The 16527-nt window shown below is 36.9% G+C and overlaps 1 protein-coding gene and 1 long non-coding RNA gene across 3 annotated transcripts; one reads left to right on the forward strand and one right to left on the reverse strand.

Annotated features, from left to right (window-relative positions):
• Positions 1 to 9014: 9014 nt before the first annotated feature.
• On the forward strand, positions 9015 to 15929 carry LOC124899338. Its single transcript, XR_007056778.1, has 2 exons — positions 9015 to 9183; positions 15175 to 15929. It is a non-coding gene; the product is annotated as an uncharacterized LOC124899338 (long non-coding RNA).
• LOC107863977 (F-box/kelch-repeat protein At3g06240) lies at positions 14274 to 15718 on the reverse strand. 2 transcript variants are annotated; one of them, XM_016710218.2, is made up of 2 exons: positions 15316 to 15718; positions 14274 to 14520 (listed from the first exon to the last, which is right to left on the reverse strand). In XM_016710218.2, the coding sequence occupies exons 1-2, from the start codon at positions 15716 to 15718 to the stop codon at positions 14501 to 14503; spliced, it is 423 nt and encodes a 140-aa protein (XP_016565704.2). In that variant the 3' UTR covers positions 14274 to 14500. The 2 variants fall into 2 exon arrangements, with proteins under 2 accessions (XP_016565704.2, XP_016565698.2); XM_016710212.2 differs by lacking the exon at positions 14274 to 14520 and adding an exon at positions 14987 to 15212.
• Positions 15930 to 16527: the final 598 nt, after the last annotated feature.

A 16527-nucleotide genomic window follows, 5' to 3' on the forward strand; every position in this document is an offset into this window, starting at 1 on the left:
AGAAATGTGTAAGGCCAAGTCGTCCGAATTCACAGACTTTTCTTAAGGAATAATTCCCCTCACTGTTCCCGAGGTTATAGAATCTTCCTCCCAGGATAAAATGGCCTTCAATCCGACTATAGCGGTACCTCAAATAGGCGGATTCTTCGAACACACTCACGGTTTGAATGATCACACTTAGAGTATTTTTAAGACAAGAAGAATGTTTTGTTATCTGAAAATTTCAGTATTTTCTCTGTCATAAACCTGTGGATGAAACCAGGTTTATATAACCACTAGATGCCCCTTTGAAAAGGTGGCATTGGTTCATAATAGAGGTGTGTGACTCTTCCTAAAAATGCATGTCTATTCATTTAAAACAATGCAGTATTTTTCTGAAACAATGCACTGGTTCACTGAAACAGTGTGTATTTTCGTTGAAGAGTAGCAACTTTCTGAAACTCTGCAATCTTCTGTAACAGAAGCAACAATCTGAAATAGTGCAACCTTCTATAATGGAAGCAACAATCTGAAAATTTTTACTGTATTTTTCCTTGGCATTCAAATAAATTTTGATCGATCATTTTCCAAATCCAAATCCAAAGCCGAAGCCGAGCGAGCGACGACGACGACGGCGCGAGACATCATTTATTTCTTGCCTCACTTGCCATGTGGAGTAAGTGTTTCTCATTATAAACACTCTCACGTTCTCTTCTTCCACCAATGTGGGAGAAAGAGTAAACTTGACATTTTGGGAGTACACTTTCCATTTTTAGTGTCTCCTTTCCTCCACCCTTTTACTCTCCATTTTTTCATTCACACCCTTTCATTACTATGAACCCAAAAATCCCCCACATGAATGGGAAATGGCTATTTTTCATAAAACTTTTACGGACAAGTATGTGATCATCAAGCAAAGACTGATTACATCTGGATAAGTGGGTTTCCCTTTGAACTTTCCGTAGTGAACATGCATCAGATGCACTTGGTCAATTGGTAGATTTGATATCTTTGAACCGTCGAGCTTTAATGTACACCTAGACAACACATGTCTCACAACCAGCCTTTTACCGTTTATGATTCTTACGGTTTTATTTCTTTCATCCATGAACACGTCTCGGTTTTTATGAGAGCTTAGAGAATAGGCCTTTACTAACATTCTCTTTGAAGCGGCTTCCACTTCACCCAAACATAGGTGATTTCTAAACGTTCAATCCTGTAGATTAAACTATTTGGTCAAATTTGCCAAATTTAGATAATCATTAAAAGACTTTTCACCTTAAGTCTTATCCTTGTTTACTATACATTGTCTACATCATGAGAATGAGTTGGGTAATTGACAATGTTGAACCTGTCAGACACAACTTTGTTTGACCTCCTTGAACCTAGCTCTTGGGATCTCCAGTCTGCTAGGTAGAGTTACCGCCATGCTGACTTGTCCTAGGCCTTAAATCCATTTCCTTGGATGTCCTTTCTACTCCTTCTCTAGATAGGCCTTTTGTAAGTGGATCCGACACATTATCCTTTGATTTTACATAGTCTACAGTGATAATTCCACTAGAGAGAAGTTCTCTAACGGTATTATGTCTTCGTCTTATATGACGAGATTTATCGTTATACATCATGCTCCCTGCCCTACCTATTGCTGCTTGGCTATCATAGTGTATACATACTGGTGCCACTGTCTTGGGCCAATACGGAATATCTTCCAAGAAATTTTGGAGCCATTCTGCTTCTTCACCGGCTTTATCTAATGCGATAAATTCAGATTCTATTGTAGAGCGAGCGATACAAGTCTGTTTGGATGATTTCCAAGAAACTGCTCCTCCACCGATAGTAAATACATATCTACTTGTGGATTTTACTTCGTTCGATTCGGTGATCCAATTTTCATCACTATATCCTTCAAGTACCGCAAGATATTTATTATAATGTAAAGCATAATTTTGAGTGTATTTAAGATACCCCAAAACTCTTTTCATTGCCATCCAGTGAATTTTGTTGGGATTACTCGTGTCCCGACTCAATTTACTGATAGCGCATGCTATATCTGGTCGTGTACAATTCATTATATACATTAAACATCTCAATACTCTTGCGTACTCCAATTGCGAGTCACTTTCACCTTCATTCTTTTGAAGTGCAAAGCTCGCATCCAATGGAGTCTTGACAATACCGAATTCCATATACTTGAACTTGTCAAGTACCTTTTCGATATAATGAGACTGTAACAATGCCAACCCTTGTGGAGTTTGATGGATTCTTATACCTAAGATTATATGTACAACTCCAAGGTCCTTCATATTAAACTTGCTCTCGAGCATTCTTTTTATTGCATTTATGTCAGAAATATCTCTACTGATGATCAACATATCATCCACATATAAACATACAATGACTTGGTGATCTGGAGTGTCTTTAATATAAACACATTTATCACATTCATTTATTTTGAATCCGTTTGCCAACATGGTTTGGTCAAACTTCGCATGACATTGTTTTGGTGCTTGCTTTAGTCCTATAATGACTTGGTGAGTTTACACACCTTGTTTTCCTTTCCTGGAACTACAAAACCCTCACGTTGTTCCATGTAAATTTCTTCTTACAAATCTCCATTTAGGAATGCGGTTTTCACATCCATTTGATGGATTTGAAGATCATATACCGCCGCCAAGGCAATTAACATTCGAATCGAGGTTATCCATGTTACTGGCGAGTATGTATCAAAGTAATCAAGGCCTTCCTTCTGTTTGAAGCCTTTTACTACAAGTCTTGCCTTGTATTTATCAATAGTACCATCCGCTTTCATTTTTCTTTTGAAGATCCATTTAGAACCTAATGGTTTATTTTCGGGAGGAAGGTCAACCAATTTCCATGTATGGTTACTTAAGATTGAATCTATCTCACTATTGACTGCCTCTTTCCAAAAGGATGAGTCTGACGAAGACATAGCTTCTTTAAATGTTTGAGGCTCATTTTCTACGAGAAATGTTACAAAATCCGATCCAAACGAAGTTAGTTCTTTGACATGTACTGCGTCTTGGATTTTCTTCATTATGTACATTCTCACTTGGTTCATGTCGAGATCATTTAGATCCTCCGCTAAACTATTCATGCCTAATTTTATACGGGTAAATGTTTTCAAAGAATTCAGTATTGTCTGATTCAATTACTGTATTTCACTAATATCCGGATGTTCGGATTTATGAACCAAAAATCGACATACTTTACTACTTTTAGCATATTCTATGAACACGCAGTCCACCGTTTTAGGTCCTATCTTAATCCTTTTAGGTATAGAAACTTGTACCTTTGCTAGACACGCCCACACTTTGAAATATTTTAAGTTAGTTTTCCTTCCTTTCCATTTTTTCGTAAGGAATTGATTGTGTCTTACTATGGAGAACTCTGTTAAGTATCGGATTGGCCGTAAGGATAGCCTTTCCCTATAAGTTTTGCGGTAAACCAGATCTTATAAGTAAGACATTCATCATTTCCTTTAAGGTTGGGTTTTTTCTTTCCGCAATTCCATTAGATTGAGGTGAATACGGGGCCGTAGTTTGATGGATTATTCTATTCTCTGCACATATTTGCGCAAAGGGAGATTCATATTCTCCGCCTTTATCACTTCTTATCATTTTGATCTTTTTGTCTAACTGATTTTTAACTTCAGTTTTATATTGCCTAAATGCATCTATTGCTTCATCCTTACTATTTAGCAAGTACAATATTTAGTGCAATCATCAAAAAAAGTTATGAAATACTTTTTCCCACCACGAGATGGTGTTGACTTTATATCACAAATGTCAGTATATCTTATGTTTAAGGGATTGGAATTCCTTTCAACGGACTTATAAGGATGCTTTGCATACTTCGATTCCACACACGTTTGACACTTTGATTTATTGCACTCAAAGTTTGGCAAAATTTCTAAGTTAATCAGTTTTCATAACGTTTTGTAATTAACATGGCCTAAACGTTCATGCCATAACTCATAAGACTCAAGCAAATAAGACGAATTCAAACTTTCATTCATTTCAACAGTCATTACATTCATCTTATAAAGGCCCTCCGTGAGATAGCCTTTTCCTACATACATTTCTTCTTTGCTAACTACAATTTTCCCAGAAATGGTTACACATTTGAATCCGTTGTTATCTTGGAGTGAAACAGAAATTAAGTTCCTACATAATTTCGGAACATATAACACATTGTTCAGTGTCAAGACCTTGCCGGAAGTCATTTTTAGGCAATTTTTTCCTGTTCCCTCCACCTTAGCAGTAGCGGAGTTGGCCATGTAAAATATTTCCTCTACTTGAGCCGGAGAAAATGATGAGAACAACTCTTTGTTTGCGCAAACATGGCGTGTGGCATCAGAATCCATCCACCATTCACGTGGATTCCCCACCAAGTTGCATTCTGTGAACATAGCACACAAATCATCATATTCTTTGTTGGACTCAATCATGTTCGCTTGGTCCTTTTTCTTGTCTTTCTTCGGGGCTCGACAATCTGTGGACTTGTGGCCAATCTTGCCACAATTGAAACATCTTCCCTTGAACTTTTTCTTGGGTTGATTGCTTCCATGTTCAACTTTCTTTCTTTTCTTTGAGTTGTTTTGACCATCTTCTACAATATGGGCTCCATTCATTGTAGAATTTCCCTTTGACCTTCTTTCGACAGCTTTATTGTCCTCTTCAATACGAAGTAGGACGATAAGATCTTCAACGGTCATCTCCTTGCATTTATGCTTAATGTAGTTTTTGAAGTCTTTCCACAAAGGTGGTAGCTTCTTAACTATCGCTGCTACTTGGAAAGCATCATTCACAATTAAACCTACAAAACAGTTTATGTGAGTATTAAGAACATTTTTGATTTGGTCAACTAAGGTATTTTTCAAAAATATACCTTCTGCTAGGAGATCATGTATAATGACTTGCAACTCCTGTACTTGAGAGACAATAGATTTGCTGTCAATTATTTTAAAGTCCAGGAACCGTGTAACAAGATATTTCTTAATTCCCGCATCTTCCATTTTATATTTCCGTTCAAGTGCCCCCACAACTCTTTTGATGTCTTGGTTCCACTATAGACATTATAAAGGTCGTCTTGGAGATCACTCAGAATATAGTTCCTGCAAAGGAAATCCAAATATTTTCAAGCTTCTACAATAACGAAGCGTTCCTTGTCTGAGGTTCCCTCAGGCACCTCGGGAGTGTCTTCGCTAGTGAAACGTTGTAGACATAAAGTGGTGAGGTAAAAGAACATCTTTTGTTGCCACCGCTTGAAGTCGATGACAGAAAATTTTTCGGGCTTCTCCGTCGGTGCCATCGTTGGCGGAGCATTTGTGCGACTTGCTGTGGCAATATTATTTGCCCCCATAGACGTTGTCGCATCCATCATTTGACTTTCAGTTGTCATTTTTCCTGTCGCCACAAGACAAAAAACTTAGTATTTTTCAGAATACTGTTTATAAAGTTAAGTAACTTGAAACTCATCTTCTTAATTCTAGTTAACGATGAAGTTTTTATTACTTCAAATCGTCAACCAAGTGAACCTTAACTTGTGATGAAGATTTTATGTCTTCTAATCACTAGTTAAATTCGAGCGAAGTAGAAATCCTAAGCTTTAATCTCCAAAAAAAAGAAATACAGATTCTGTAAAATTATTCCTTAAGATTGTTATCTACCACAATACGGGTACGTAGAATCTGTATAACAAACAACAACTTCAACTCATGTTCAAGTATGAACAAGAACACAATGAAGTTTTAAATACCCTCAACACAAGATCAAAAGGTCCTTTCCAAGAGGTGTATTTATCTTTCAGAAAATAAAGATGAAACAGAAATGTTTAAGGCCAAGTCGTCCGAATTCACGGACTTTCCTTAAGGAATAATTCCCCTCACTGTACCCGAGGTTATAGAATCTTCCTCCCAGAAAAAATGGCCTTCAATCCGACTATAGCGGTACCTCAAATAGGCGGATTCTTCGAACACACTCACGGTTTGAATGATCACACTTAGAGTATTTTTAAGACAAGAAGAATGTTTTGTAATCTAAAAATTTCAGTATTTTCTCTGTCATAAACCTGTGGATGAAACCAGGTTTATATAGCCACTAAATGCCCCTTTGAAAAGGTGACATTGGTTCATAATAGAGGTGTGTGACTCTTCCTGAAAATGCATGTCTATTCACTTAAAACAATGCAGTATTTTTCTGAAACAGTGCACTGGTTCATTTAAACAGTGTGTATTTTCATTGAAGAGTTGCAACTTTCTGAAACTGTTCAATCTTTTGTAATAGAAGCAACAATCTGAAACAGTGCAACCTTCTGTAACAGAAGAAACAATTTGAAATAGTGCAACCTTCTGTAACAGAAGCAACAATCTAAAATAGTGCAACAATTTCAAATAGACACAGCCGAAGTCGAGCGAGCGACGACGACGACGGCGTGAGGCATCATTTATTTCTTGCCTCACTTGCCATGTGGAGTAAGTGTTTCTCATTATAAACACTTTCAAGTTCTCTTCTTCCACCAATGTGGAAGAAAGAATAAACTTGCCATTTTGGGAGTACACTTTCCATTTTTAATGTCTCCTTTCCTCCACCCTTTTACTCTCCATTTTTCCATTCACACCCTTTCATTACTATGAACCCAACAGAAAGAAGGTAGAATGAAGATACTAAAAAATGATGCTACTGAAATCTATGGCGATGAATTTATTGTCTTATTGAGCAATGTATGAATCAAATTTTACGTATTATAATGAAGTATTATCGTCTTGTTCTGCAGACAGACAACAACGGATGGCTCAATCTGATGTCTTAAGTATCGATTCACACATTATTTCAGAGAAGCAGTGTGTCTGTGTTACTCATTTGCAAAAGAAAGGAGAACCAGAAGTAAAGATTCTGTCAACTATGATGATCTCAAACAACATTTTCTTTATCAAATTCTGACGTTTTTTCATGTACAAAAAAGAATACGCCATTGCGCTGCACCAGGGGTGAAAGGGGTTCGTCTGAACCTTATCCCTGAAATTATATAGACAGGGTCTGTTTTATTTTACGTATATAAAAAAGATGATGAATTAATCCTCTTGGTGAAAATTCTGCCACTGGCCATCACTCTTCTCACTATTGGTAGCATTATTTAGTATCTGTGTTACTATTTGTTGCTTCATTTGTTTTGTATCTTGCTATTTGGTTGTTATATTTTTCTTGCAATTCTGCTTTGATAACATAGACGAGTCTGTATGGGAAACCTCTCTACCCCACAAACGTAAGGTAAGTTCTGCGTATTGTTGGCCCTTAGTCACTGGGCTGCACTGATGGCACCACGTAGCATTTTCCCTGGCATCATACGGCCTTTTATTGCTTATTTTTGATCGAAGAACGATAGTAAGATTTGGACGCGAGAGGCATATTAACAGCCTAGCTCCACTTATAATAGACAGTTAACTTAGTTATCTTTTAGCTAATCTGACAGTATAAGTTAAAACTCGATTTCTTTTTATTGTTTCAGTTAGTCGGTCTACACTGAAGCGATTATGGTATTCGAAGGTGGCCATGAAGAAGAATACCAGCTCAGATCACCAAACGTTGACTATACTTCCGAAGAAGAACAAATCAACAACTTCAGAAACTACAACTCATACAGATAATGAGAGTAGCAGCAACAGTTTCACAGTGAAAGCAACATATGGAGATGATATGATGACGTTTAAACTGTACACATTTTCAAGAAAAGATGATTTGGACAATGAAGTGGCTAAAAGATTGCAATTATTTACCAATTGGAGGATTTAGAATAAATTACATGGATGAAGATAATGATAGGATATGGATTGCCTGTGATGATGATTTGATTGATTGTTTTAATAATGCACAATCATTAGGGAAGAACACAATTAAGATGTTGATTTTACCAGTAGCTATAAATCATCATCTTGAATTGTAAACTTTGTCACAAATTTAGTGATTCTTTAGGTGCCTACATTATACTCTACCGGGGTGCAGTCCTTCTCTAGACCTTATATGAAGGTGAGATGCCTCATGCATCGGGTTCACCTCTTTTTTTCTTTTAGAGAAAATGCTCTATTTCCACCTTGAACTCTACGCGAAAAAGCTGAGATACACCTGAACTCTAGGAGGGTCCTATTAACCCTGGACTAGTTAAAATTATATTTTTGACAACCTTAGTGCCTACGTGACATATACATGACACAACACATTGAAGGCTCGACGTAGGCACACGTGTGTGCCACATAGGTACTAAGGTTGTCAAAAATACGATTTTAATTAGTTCAGGGGTAATAGGACCCTCCTAAAGTTTGGATATGTCTCAACATTTTCACGTATAGTTATTGAAGGTGGAAATGGAGCATTTTCCCTTTATTTTATAAAGGGTGCTCATATTAATACATATTATTATATTTGTTGCATTAGCAACATTTTATATATGATATTTTACAATCTAGTGATTGAAAGATCACAGCTCAAATCATGATTTTACAACTCGCAAGTTTAAGGTTCAGTGATTCCAAGTCCTTTTACTATGTTGTAGAAATTAAATATGTTGAGAGAAAAATCACAACATGAAAAGATCATACTATTCCTTTTATTTTAATTTATGTGATGGACATGCACTTTCAACGACGCTTTTCTCTTTTCTGAAAGTTCTTTAATTTTATTATCTCATTTTTACCCATAATGACATTGACTTGTTGGAAAACGTATATAATTATATAAGGCCAAACCCATAGACAAACACAGTCTGTTAGTCTAGTGATAGGTGGAGAGCCTTCCATCCATGAAATGGTTTCGAACCCCATTAAAGACTTTTTAATTTGCATTTCCATTGGTACACTTCTATTTTAAAAAAATAAAAGATATATATAAACTAATAATAATTAAAGAAAGTCAAAAGGTTTATCAACAACCCCCCCCCCAAAAAAAAAAAAGGAAGCTTAAACTAATAATTAAAGAAAGAAAAAAACATGTTTGCTAGCTAACAAAAAACTTTGGCTTTCTTTCTTGACTTTAAACAAATAAAAAACTTTGACTTTCTCTTTCTTGACATCAAACAAGTTCTTTATACTTCAGTCTTCAAACAAGACCAACAAAAATCTTTGGGTTTTTTTAAAGTGCTTTGGATTTCCGTCTCCAACGACCAGAATCGAACTTCTGCTGCTCTGTCAAGGTATGTAATGTGCACTTGTGCTGTGGTTTTCATAGACCATAATTCCATTTCACTTTCAGTTTTCGCAGATGCTAATGGTTAGTCTCAATGTCTCATAGTTTTACATCGGCATTCATGAGTCGCGATCGAGAAATTGTGATTAAATTTTGAATTTTGCTTTTGATTTTGGGTTAAAGTGCTTTAGTAATTGTATCTGTAATTCTATTGCAACATATAGTTTTTGTATTTTGTGATTGCAATTTGCAAGACAGTAGAATAATTTTGTAGAAAATTTTGTGTTTTGTCATTTTAATCCTGAATTGTTTAAGCCTCCATATTCTCAATGGTTAGAATATAGCATATTAGCATTAAAGAAGATGCAGCATTTTGCTTATGTTGTTACTTATTTAAAAATGAGCTTGGAGGATATGGAAAAAAAGTGAGTAAATCCTTCACAATGGAAGGTTTTCGAAGTTGGAACAAAGGCATAGAAAGATTTTAAAAACATGTGGGTGAAGTCAAAAGTGTTCATCATCAATGTTTCAAGATGTGGGTGAAGTGAAATAGTGAATAGTGTTCCGAACCCCCAGACTTTAAAGTCAGGCTCCACCTCTGCCCTTAGCCACTGAGCCCCACTGGCATCACACGACCTTTTAATGCAATATTTTATCCAAGAAAGATGTAAGATTAAGATGGGAGATAACTCAAGCAGTGATGGAGTTTCTGTGGAATGGTCAGTTATTGAATCAATTAAATACTACAAGTCTTACACTGATACCTAAGATAGATACATCAATGTTGGCCAGACTGTTTAGACCAATTGCTTGTTGTAATGTGCTATATAAATGCATTTCAAAGATGATTTGCAAGAGGTTGAGGAAGGCTATAAAGGTAGTGGTAGCAAGCAATCAAGTTGTATTTATTGAGGAGAGATCATTGATTCACAATGTATTGATATACCATGATTAAGGCATTACAATAGGAAGACTACTCCAAGATGTCTCATGAAAATTGACCTAAAGAAGGCATGTGACATGGTAAGTTGAGATTTTATTGAAGAAGCAATGAAAGGATATGGGTTCCCGCTAGATTTTGTGAAGCAGGTGGTGACATGTGTGACCACTACTAGATTCACTATTTAAATTAAATGATATAGGTTATGGTTATTTCAAAGGCAAGAGAGAACTAAGACAAGGCAATTCAATGTCACCCCTCCTATTTGTTTGTCATGGAGTACCTCACAAGAATACTTGGGAAGATGAGTGAACTGGATGATTTTCAGTATCACCCAATCTGCAAAACTACAAAGCTTACACACCTAATCTTCGCAGATGACTTAATGGTGTTTTGTAAAGGAGATATAAAATTAATTCAAAGGGTTATGGAGGCGTTGAGGCACTTTAGTAGCGTAACTGGACTGGAGGCAAATCTGCAAAAGTCAAATATATTTCTGGCCGATATGGAAGGTGAAGTTAAGCAAAGGATTCTGGAGACTAATGGTTTTACTCTAGGTACTCTTCTTATACGGTACCTAGGTCTTCCTTTGTCCTAAAAAAAAATGGAACAAGATGGATTGTTGTCAGTTGGTGGGAAAAATTACTAAGAGAATAACTACTGGCTATTCGAAGAAATTATCATATGCAGGGAGGTTGCAAGTGATAAACTCTTTCCTGTTTTCAATTTACAACTACTGGGAACTGTTTTCATCCTACCACAAAGTGTTTTAAAGGAGGTGGATAAGAAGTGTAGAGACTTTCTTTGGTACCTCTGAGGAGCGTAGGAAGATCGCCTTGGTCCCGTGGGACAAGGTATGTTTGCCAAAGAAAAATGGAGGCTTAAACATTAAATGTTGTAACATCTGGAATATAGCTGCCGTTGGGAAGCTTATTTGGCAGTTGGTGTGCAAAAAGGAAATATTGTAGGTTAAGTGGCCGGGTGCATGAGATATATATGAAAGACACAGTTGATATTTGAGAGCACAGACCGATGCATGATTGTAGCTGGTACTAAAGGAAAGTAAATGCTATAAAAATGAGATGAATCAATGGTACCATAGAGACAGATATTTGCTTATTCCAACTGGAAATTATTCAATGACCCAAAGTTATAACACTATGATAGTTGCACCACAAAGATTGCTTGAGGCAGACTTGATTTGGAGCTCCATGGTGTTGCCTAGACACAAAGTAATGCTATGGCTGGCCTATCAAGGGAGATTACTTACTTACTAAGAGAAGGTTGATAAGGTTGCATATACACGTGGAGAAGGAAGAATGTTGTCTATGCGAGAGAGAGAGACAGAAACTCAGCTAAATCTTTTTGCTGATTGCTCCTGGTTTATAGAAGTACAAAGAAGCTATAAACTTGGTTTGGACTAAGCTTACCTAGAGGATCAGTGCAACAGACTATGGCTTGGATTTTTGGGAAGAATTGGAGGCAGTTAAAGAAGGAATATGTGGCAGCCATGTATGGAGCAGCAATCTACCATACTTGGGAAGCCAGAAATTGGAATCACTATAAATACAAATTTTATAGGCGCTCAGATATAGAAAGAAATGAGAGGAAGGATAACTGTAATACAGGGTACTAGAAAAGTAAGAAACTGTCTTTATTTGATACATAGGTTATCTGCTACTTAGTTAGATTAGTTAGATGTAGGTTGATGCTTGTTTATCCTTTCTTTTTGAGGTCAAGTATCTCTTTAACATGTGGCAAAGTGCTGGAGTCCTGATGCTCTTACCTTTGTACAAGAAGTTTGACTGATGCTATGGTAAGGAGCACAATTTACCAAAGAAAAAAAAGAAAGATGAGAGAGGCATATTAATAACCTAACTCCAACATTCTTGAGGATTGGGCTATTGGGCCTTATGTATTGTAACTTTTTTGTGGTTAAATAAGAGGCCCCAAAGCCAAATTTGGATTAAAAAAAAAAAATAACCTAACTCCACCCATAATAACCAGCTACTTATAACCAGGGGTGACTCCAAGAGTAAAGCTAGTAAAATCTTCGTTTTAGGGTCCAAAAATTTTGAGGCTTCAAAAATTTAATAGCAAACTCTATAATTTCAATTTCACTTGAAATAATATTAAATATTGTGAAATATATTTTAAAAAAATATCTAAAAAATAATAATAAAAAAGAGAAAAGTTCTCCCATTTTTACAAGAAATATTTTAAAACTTTGAACCAAACAATTCAAACTTTATATTAATAAATAAAGTTTTAACAACACATCCAAGTTAATGCATTGCAAACAAATGACTAGCGTCTTATTAACTAGAATTAATCCTTATTTTTATTAATAATCATATTAATATGTAAAGTTAAAAGTTATACGCCTTTTAAAAATATTACATAAAAAATAACCACTAAACAAGAACAAATAAGACAAGTATAAATTATTACAATGGTATTTTTATATGTATGTTTATATATGTAAGACCTATGTGACGCCACAAAGTTTTGGGGCCTGTCACCCGCTAGGATTGTGCGTGCCAACTAGGCCGCAACCTTGTCAGCTGTGCAGGCAGCATATATGCTGAGGGAATATGCTGAAGTCGAAGATGAGGCAAAGGAGTATAACATGAGGCAACATGCATCTATATATGTTGCATGACATGTCCTAATAGTGACAATGTGATTTGGATAGGGCTTTGTGTGAGCCCAAGGGGGCGGAGGCATGGTGAGGATTATGTGCGGTGTTCGATGTTAGCGTCGTGCCATTTTGAGCTAAAAGTAGAATCTAAGGATTCCGGTTTAAAGTGTTGATACTAAGGGTACCTTATGTATTCTTACCAAATTTGGGGTCATTTGGAGTCCGTTTGGATAGGGGCTTGACTTGGCCAAAGTCCAGTGGCATTGTCGTAATTTGCTGATTGGTCCGAAGACCATAACTTGTTCCACGTGTATGGGAATGGGGTGAAACTTCATGGAGGTGTGAAGGAAGTCAATAGAAAGGATTACGAACAAATGACACCCAATTTGAAGGTAGGATGAATGATCCAAGCCCCAGTACAGTTCTCGGGCAAAATAAGTCTAGTGCCAGACATTGAGATTATTTATTTTAAGCATATATAAGGGGGGTATACAGGGTGACAGCCTACCAGCCTCCCCCGGGTGTGTCGACAGATGGCCACCCCAAGTGAGCTGCCTTGAGGGACAACCTCAAGGGCCTTCCTTGGCATGTCAAAGGAATGCGGAAGGTACTCATAGGGCTCGGGAACCCTATGGGCAACGCAGGGTCGGGTGGACTAGCGTTGGGCCCCCGACAAGGATAGAGGTTGGCTATATGAATCGACAAGCCCCGCGGGCTGTCTAAGTGATGGAAGGATGCCTCCAAGCCGATAGAGCAATCGAGATACTCTCCTCAAGAGACTCGTGAGCTAACTTGTGAGCTTGGTCAAGGTTCAGCCAAGCGAGCAAGGGTCCGCTGGCCTAGACGCGCAGTTGTGGGGCGACACTGTGCTATGGAAGTTGGATGCAAGTTGAGTGGGCTATGTTTGGCTATGCCATAAGACATGAGAGGGCATATCTAAGGAAGACGCTTGTGACTAAGGCCAAAGATTAAGGGTTGCCCTACTCGGGCGAAGCAAAGGCCAAGTGCACATGCACAAGGCGATGTCAAGCTTGAGGATAGGACTGTGCACGCTATAGCGATGCCCAGGTCCAGGCGAGGGACGAGTATGTCCGTAGCCATCCCCGGGAGCGCATATGGATGAGATCCAAGGATTAAAGGTGTGCCACAAGAGTTGCTTATACGTTGGCCATGTCAGCCGATATGTTGATAGAGCGGCACCAAAGGGAGCAAGTCTCTGAGGCGAGCTTCCCACAAGCACAGGATCGTGCTAGAGACCTGGGAAATGAGGAAGGTTGGTCCATAGTTGGGGGAACCATGGGCGCCGCACGGGCAAAATTGTGTGCCGCTGACACAGTGAAAATGAGTCCGTGACACTTAGCTCTTATTGAAATTTGCCTTTAAACTACAAATTTTATTGAAACACCCCTACTTATAGTTATCTTTTAGCTGACCTAACACTAGAAGTTAAAACTTTATTTGTTTTTCTTGTTTCAGTTAGTCGATCTACACTGAAGAAATTATGCAGAAAGTATAGTATTCAAAGATGGCCATTATCAAAACAGACAAAGAATAACTACTCAACTTCAAAAATAACAACACAAACAAATCAACAACACAAACAAATCACGAGAGTAGTAAGAACAAGCAGTACTAGTGCCAGTCACATGATCGTATAATGCTTGCCAAACGACCTTCTTTGACTCCAATAGATACAACTAGAAAGAATCCCCATATGCATACCCTTTGGCGTCTCTCTTTTCTTCAATTAGACGGGTTCAAGTCTACAACAGATACAAATCGACAAATAGAACCACAACTCAAGTGAATGTAGGTCTTTTAAACTCTTTAGCATTTTTTCTCTTAAAAATTAGCTTTTTTTTTTACACTAACTTAGGTACAAATTCCACAATACATAGTTGATAGTATGACATATATAGATAAGAGGCGTTTACATTTATAGACGCGAAGGACTAAATAGATCGCTGTAACCAAAGTTCCATTTTCAAGGTTCGATTCGGTTTTTGGGCTTCTTTCTCAAACAAAAAACTATACTCAAAACTAAATTTTTACAAAGTTTCTACAAAGTTTCTTAGTCTCAATGCATGTGCTTTGATAAATTGGTCAACTTTAATTTTTTTATTCTTGCAATGTAGTCTTGCTTATGTCAAGCATTACTGTCAAAATAAATGACCAACAATGTAATGTAATGAAAAGTAATTGGTCTGGAAGAAATTATACATCAAATGGTTAGCAACAAGAAGACAACCAAAACTAGTGCAGAAGCAATATAGTTTAAAGAGTTCCTTTACATGTGTGTACTGTTTTATATTTGAAATACAAAACAAATAAAATTTGAAAGCACCTAAGAAGAAAGTAGTCTTACAAATTATTTGTTACTCAAATTGTTTTGATATGAGCATTATCTGTCCCTTCAGTTGAAAAAGGACAAACTAAGCTTTCAATGTAGATTTCCCTATCATTATTGCTGTCAAGGTTAGTAATGTTTGTATATTTATATGAGTCATCTTTTGTATTATATATAATGTAAGGTTGTGGATGAATGAACAACATTTCACCTTTGTTTGACATGAAACAAGGCGACCCATTGCAACATCCCTCAATATGGAGCTTATAACGGTCGTCTTCAATGGGATAACCCAAGTCAACAGCCTCATTAACAGAGTTATTAAATAAAGATGCAACATGCAAGTCTCTATAACACCATTTATCTCCAAACTTAAGATCATTCAAAACAAGCAAATGGAGCATCTCTTCCTTATTAGCTGATAAACTGAGATGGGTGTCGATAAATTCAGGGCTAGAGATTAAAGCAAGCCAAGTTTTCGAAATAGATCTGAATGTCAATAGAGATTTTACCGAAAGCTTGGAGAGGATTTCAGTGATGATTTCTGGTGGCAAAATACACATTGAATCTGCTGGAAATTGAGTAACATTGGAAGAGCCTTCTTCACCTTCCATTGATCAGTAAGACAGAGTCACAAATGACCATTTGTATACACCCAACACCAACCTTCAATTTTTTTCTCAATTTATATACTCCCACCACGTGTCAAGTTATCCGCGGTGATTTCAAAGTAGTACACAAGTTTTTCTCAACTGTACATCTACTTCTACTCCCACCATGTGTCATGTTATGTGTGGTGATTTCAAAATAGTACACAAATTATTCTCCACTGTACTATTTACTTCTATTCCGACCAGTGTCAAATAATTTAAGGATAATTAAAAGCTACAATTTATGTCCTATAAAATTTCTTTTGAGATGTGTGTCATATGTCGATAATTAATTTATTTTGGGCAATAAATGAGGATTGTGTCATACTATTCAATACTTCATACTATTCAATATACATATAATAGTAATGAATAGAAATAGACTCTCTTTTAGGAAGGACGAACAACTAATTAGGAATGGAAGAATATATGATATATACATGTAATAATATTGAATAGGAATAGACTCAATATATCCTCAATTATAAATGTCAAACGTTCTGGATACCAGCCCATCCAACAGTTAAATGGACCAAGTACAGAGTTGCATCAAAATATATTTGTTACAACACTTAGTAGCAACATATTCAAATAAAAATCATAAAATACGAGAATAGAAATCTAAATGAAGGTAATACTATCTTTCGGATGATGGAGGGCTCATCACTTCTCAACGAAAATACAAACACCCTAGTGCTGCATAGAATCATAGAAAAGTGCCTCCGAACCTTCAGAGATGGTCAGTACAGTGAGTACTAACATGCAACCTGGGA

Source organism: Capsicum annuum, chromosome 1 (assembly GCF_002878395.1).
Source record: "Capsicum annuum cultivar UCD-10X-F1 chromosome 1, UCD10Xv1.1, whole genome shotgun sequence".
In the NCBI taxonomy this organism is placed as follows: Eukaryota; Viridiplantae; Streptophyta; class Magnoliopsida; order Solanales; family Solanaceae; genus Capsicum; species Capsicum annuum.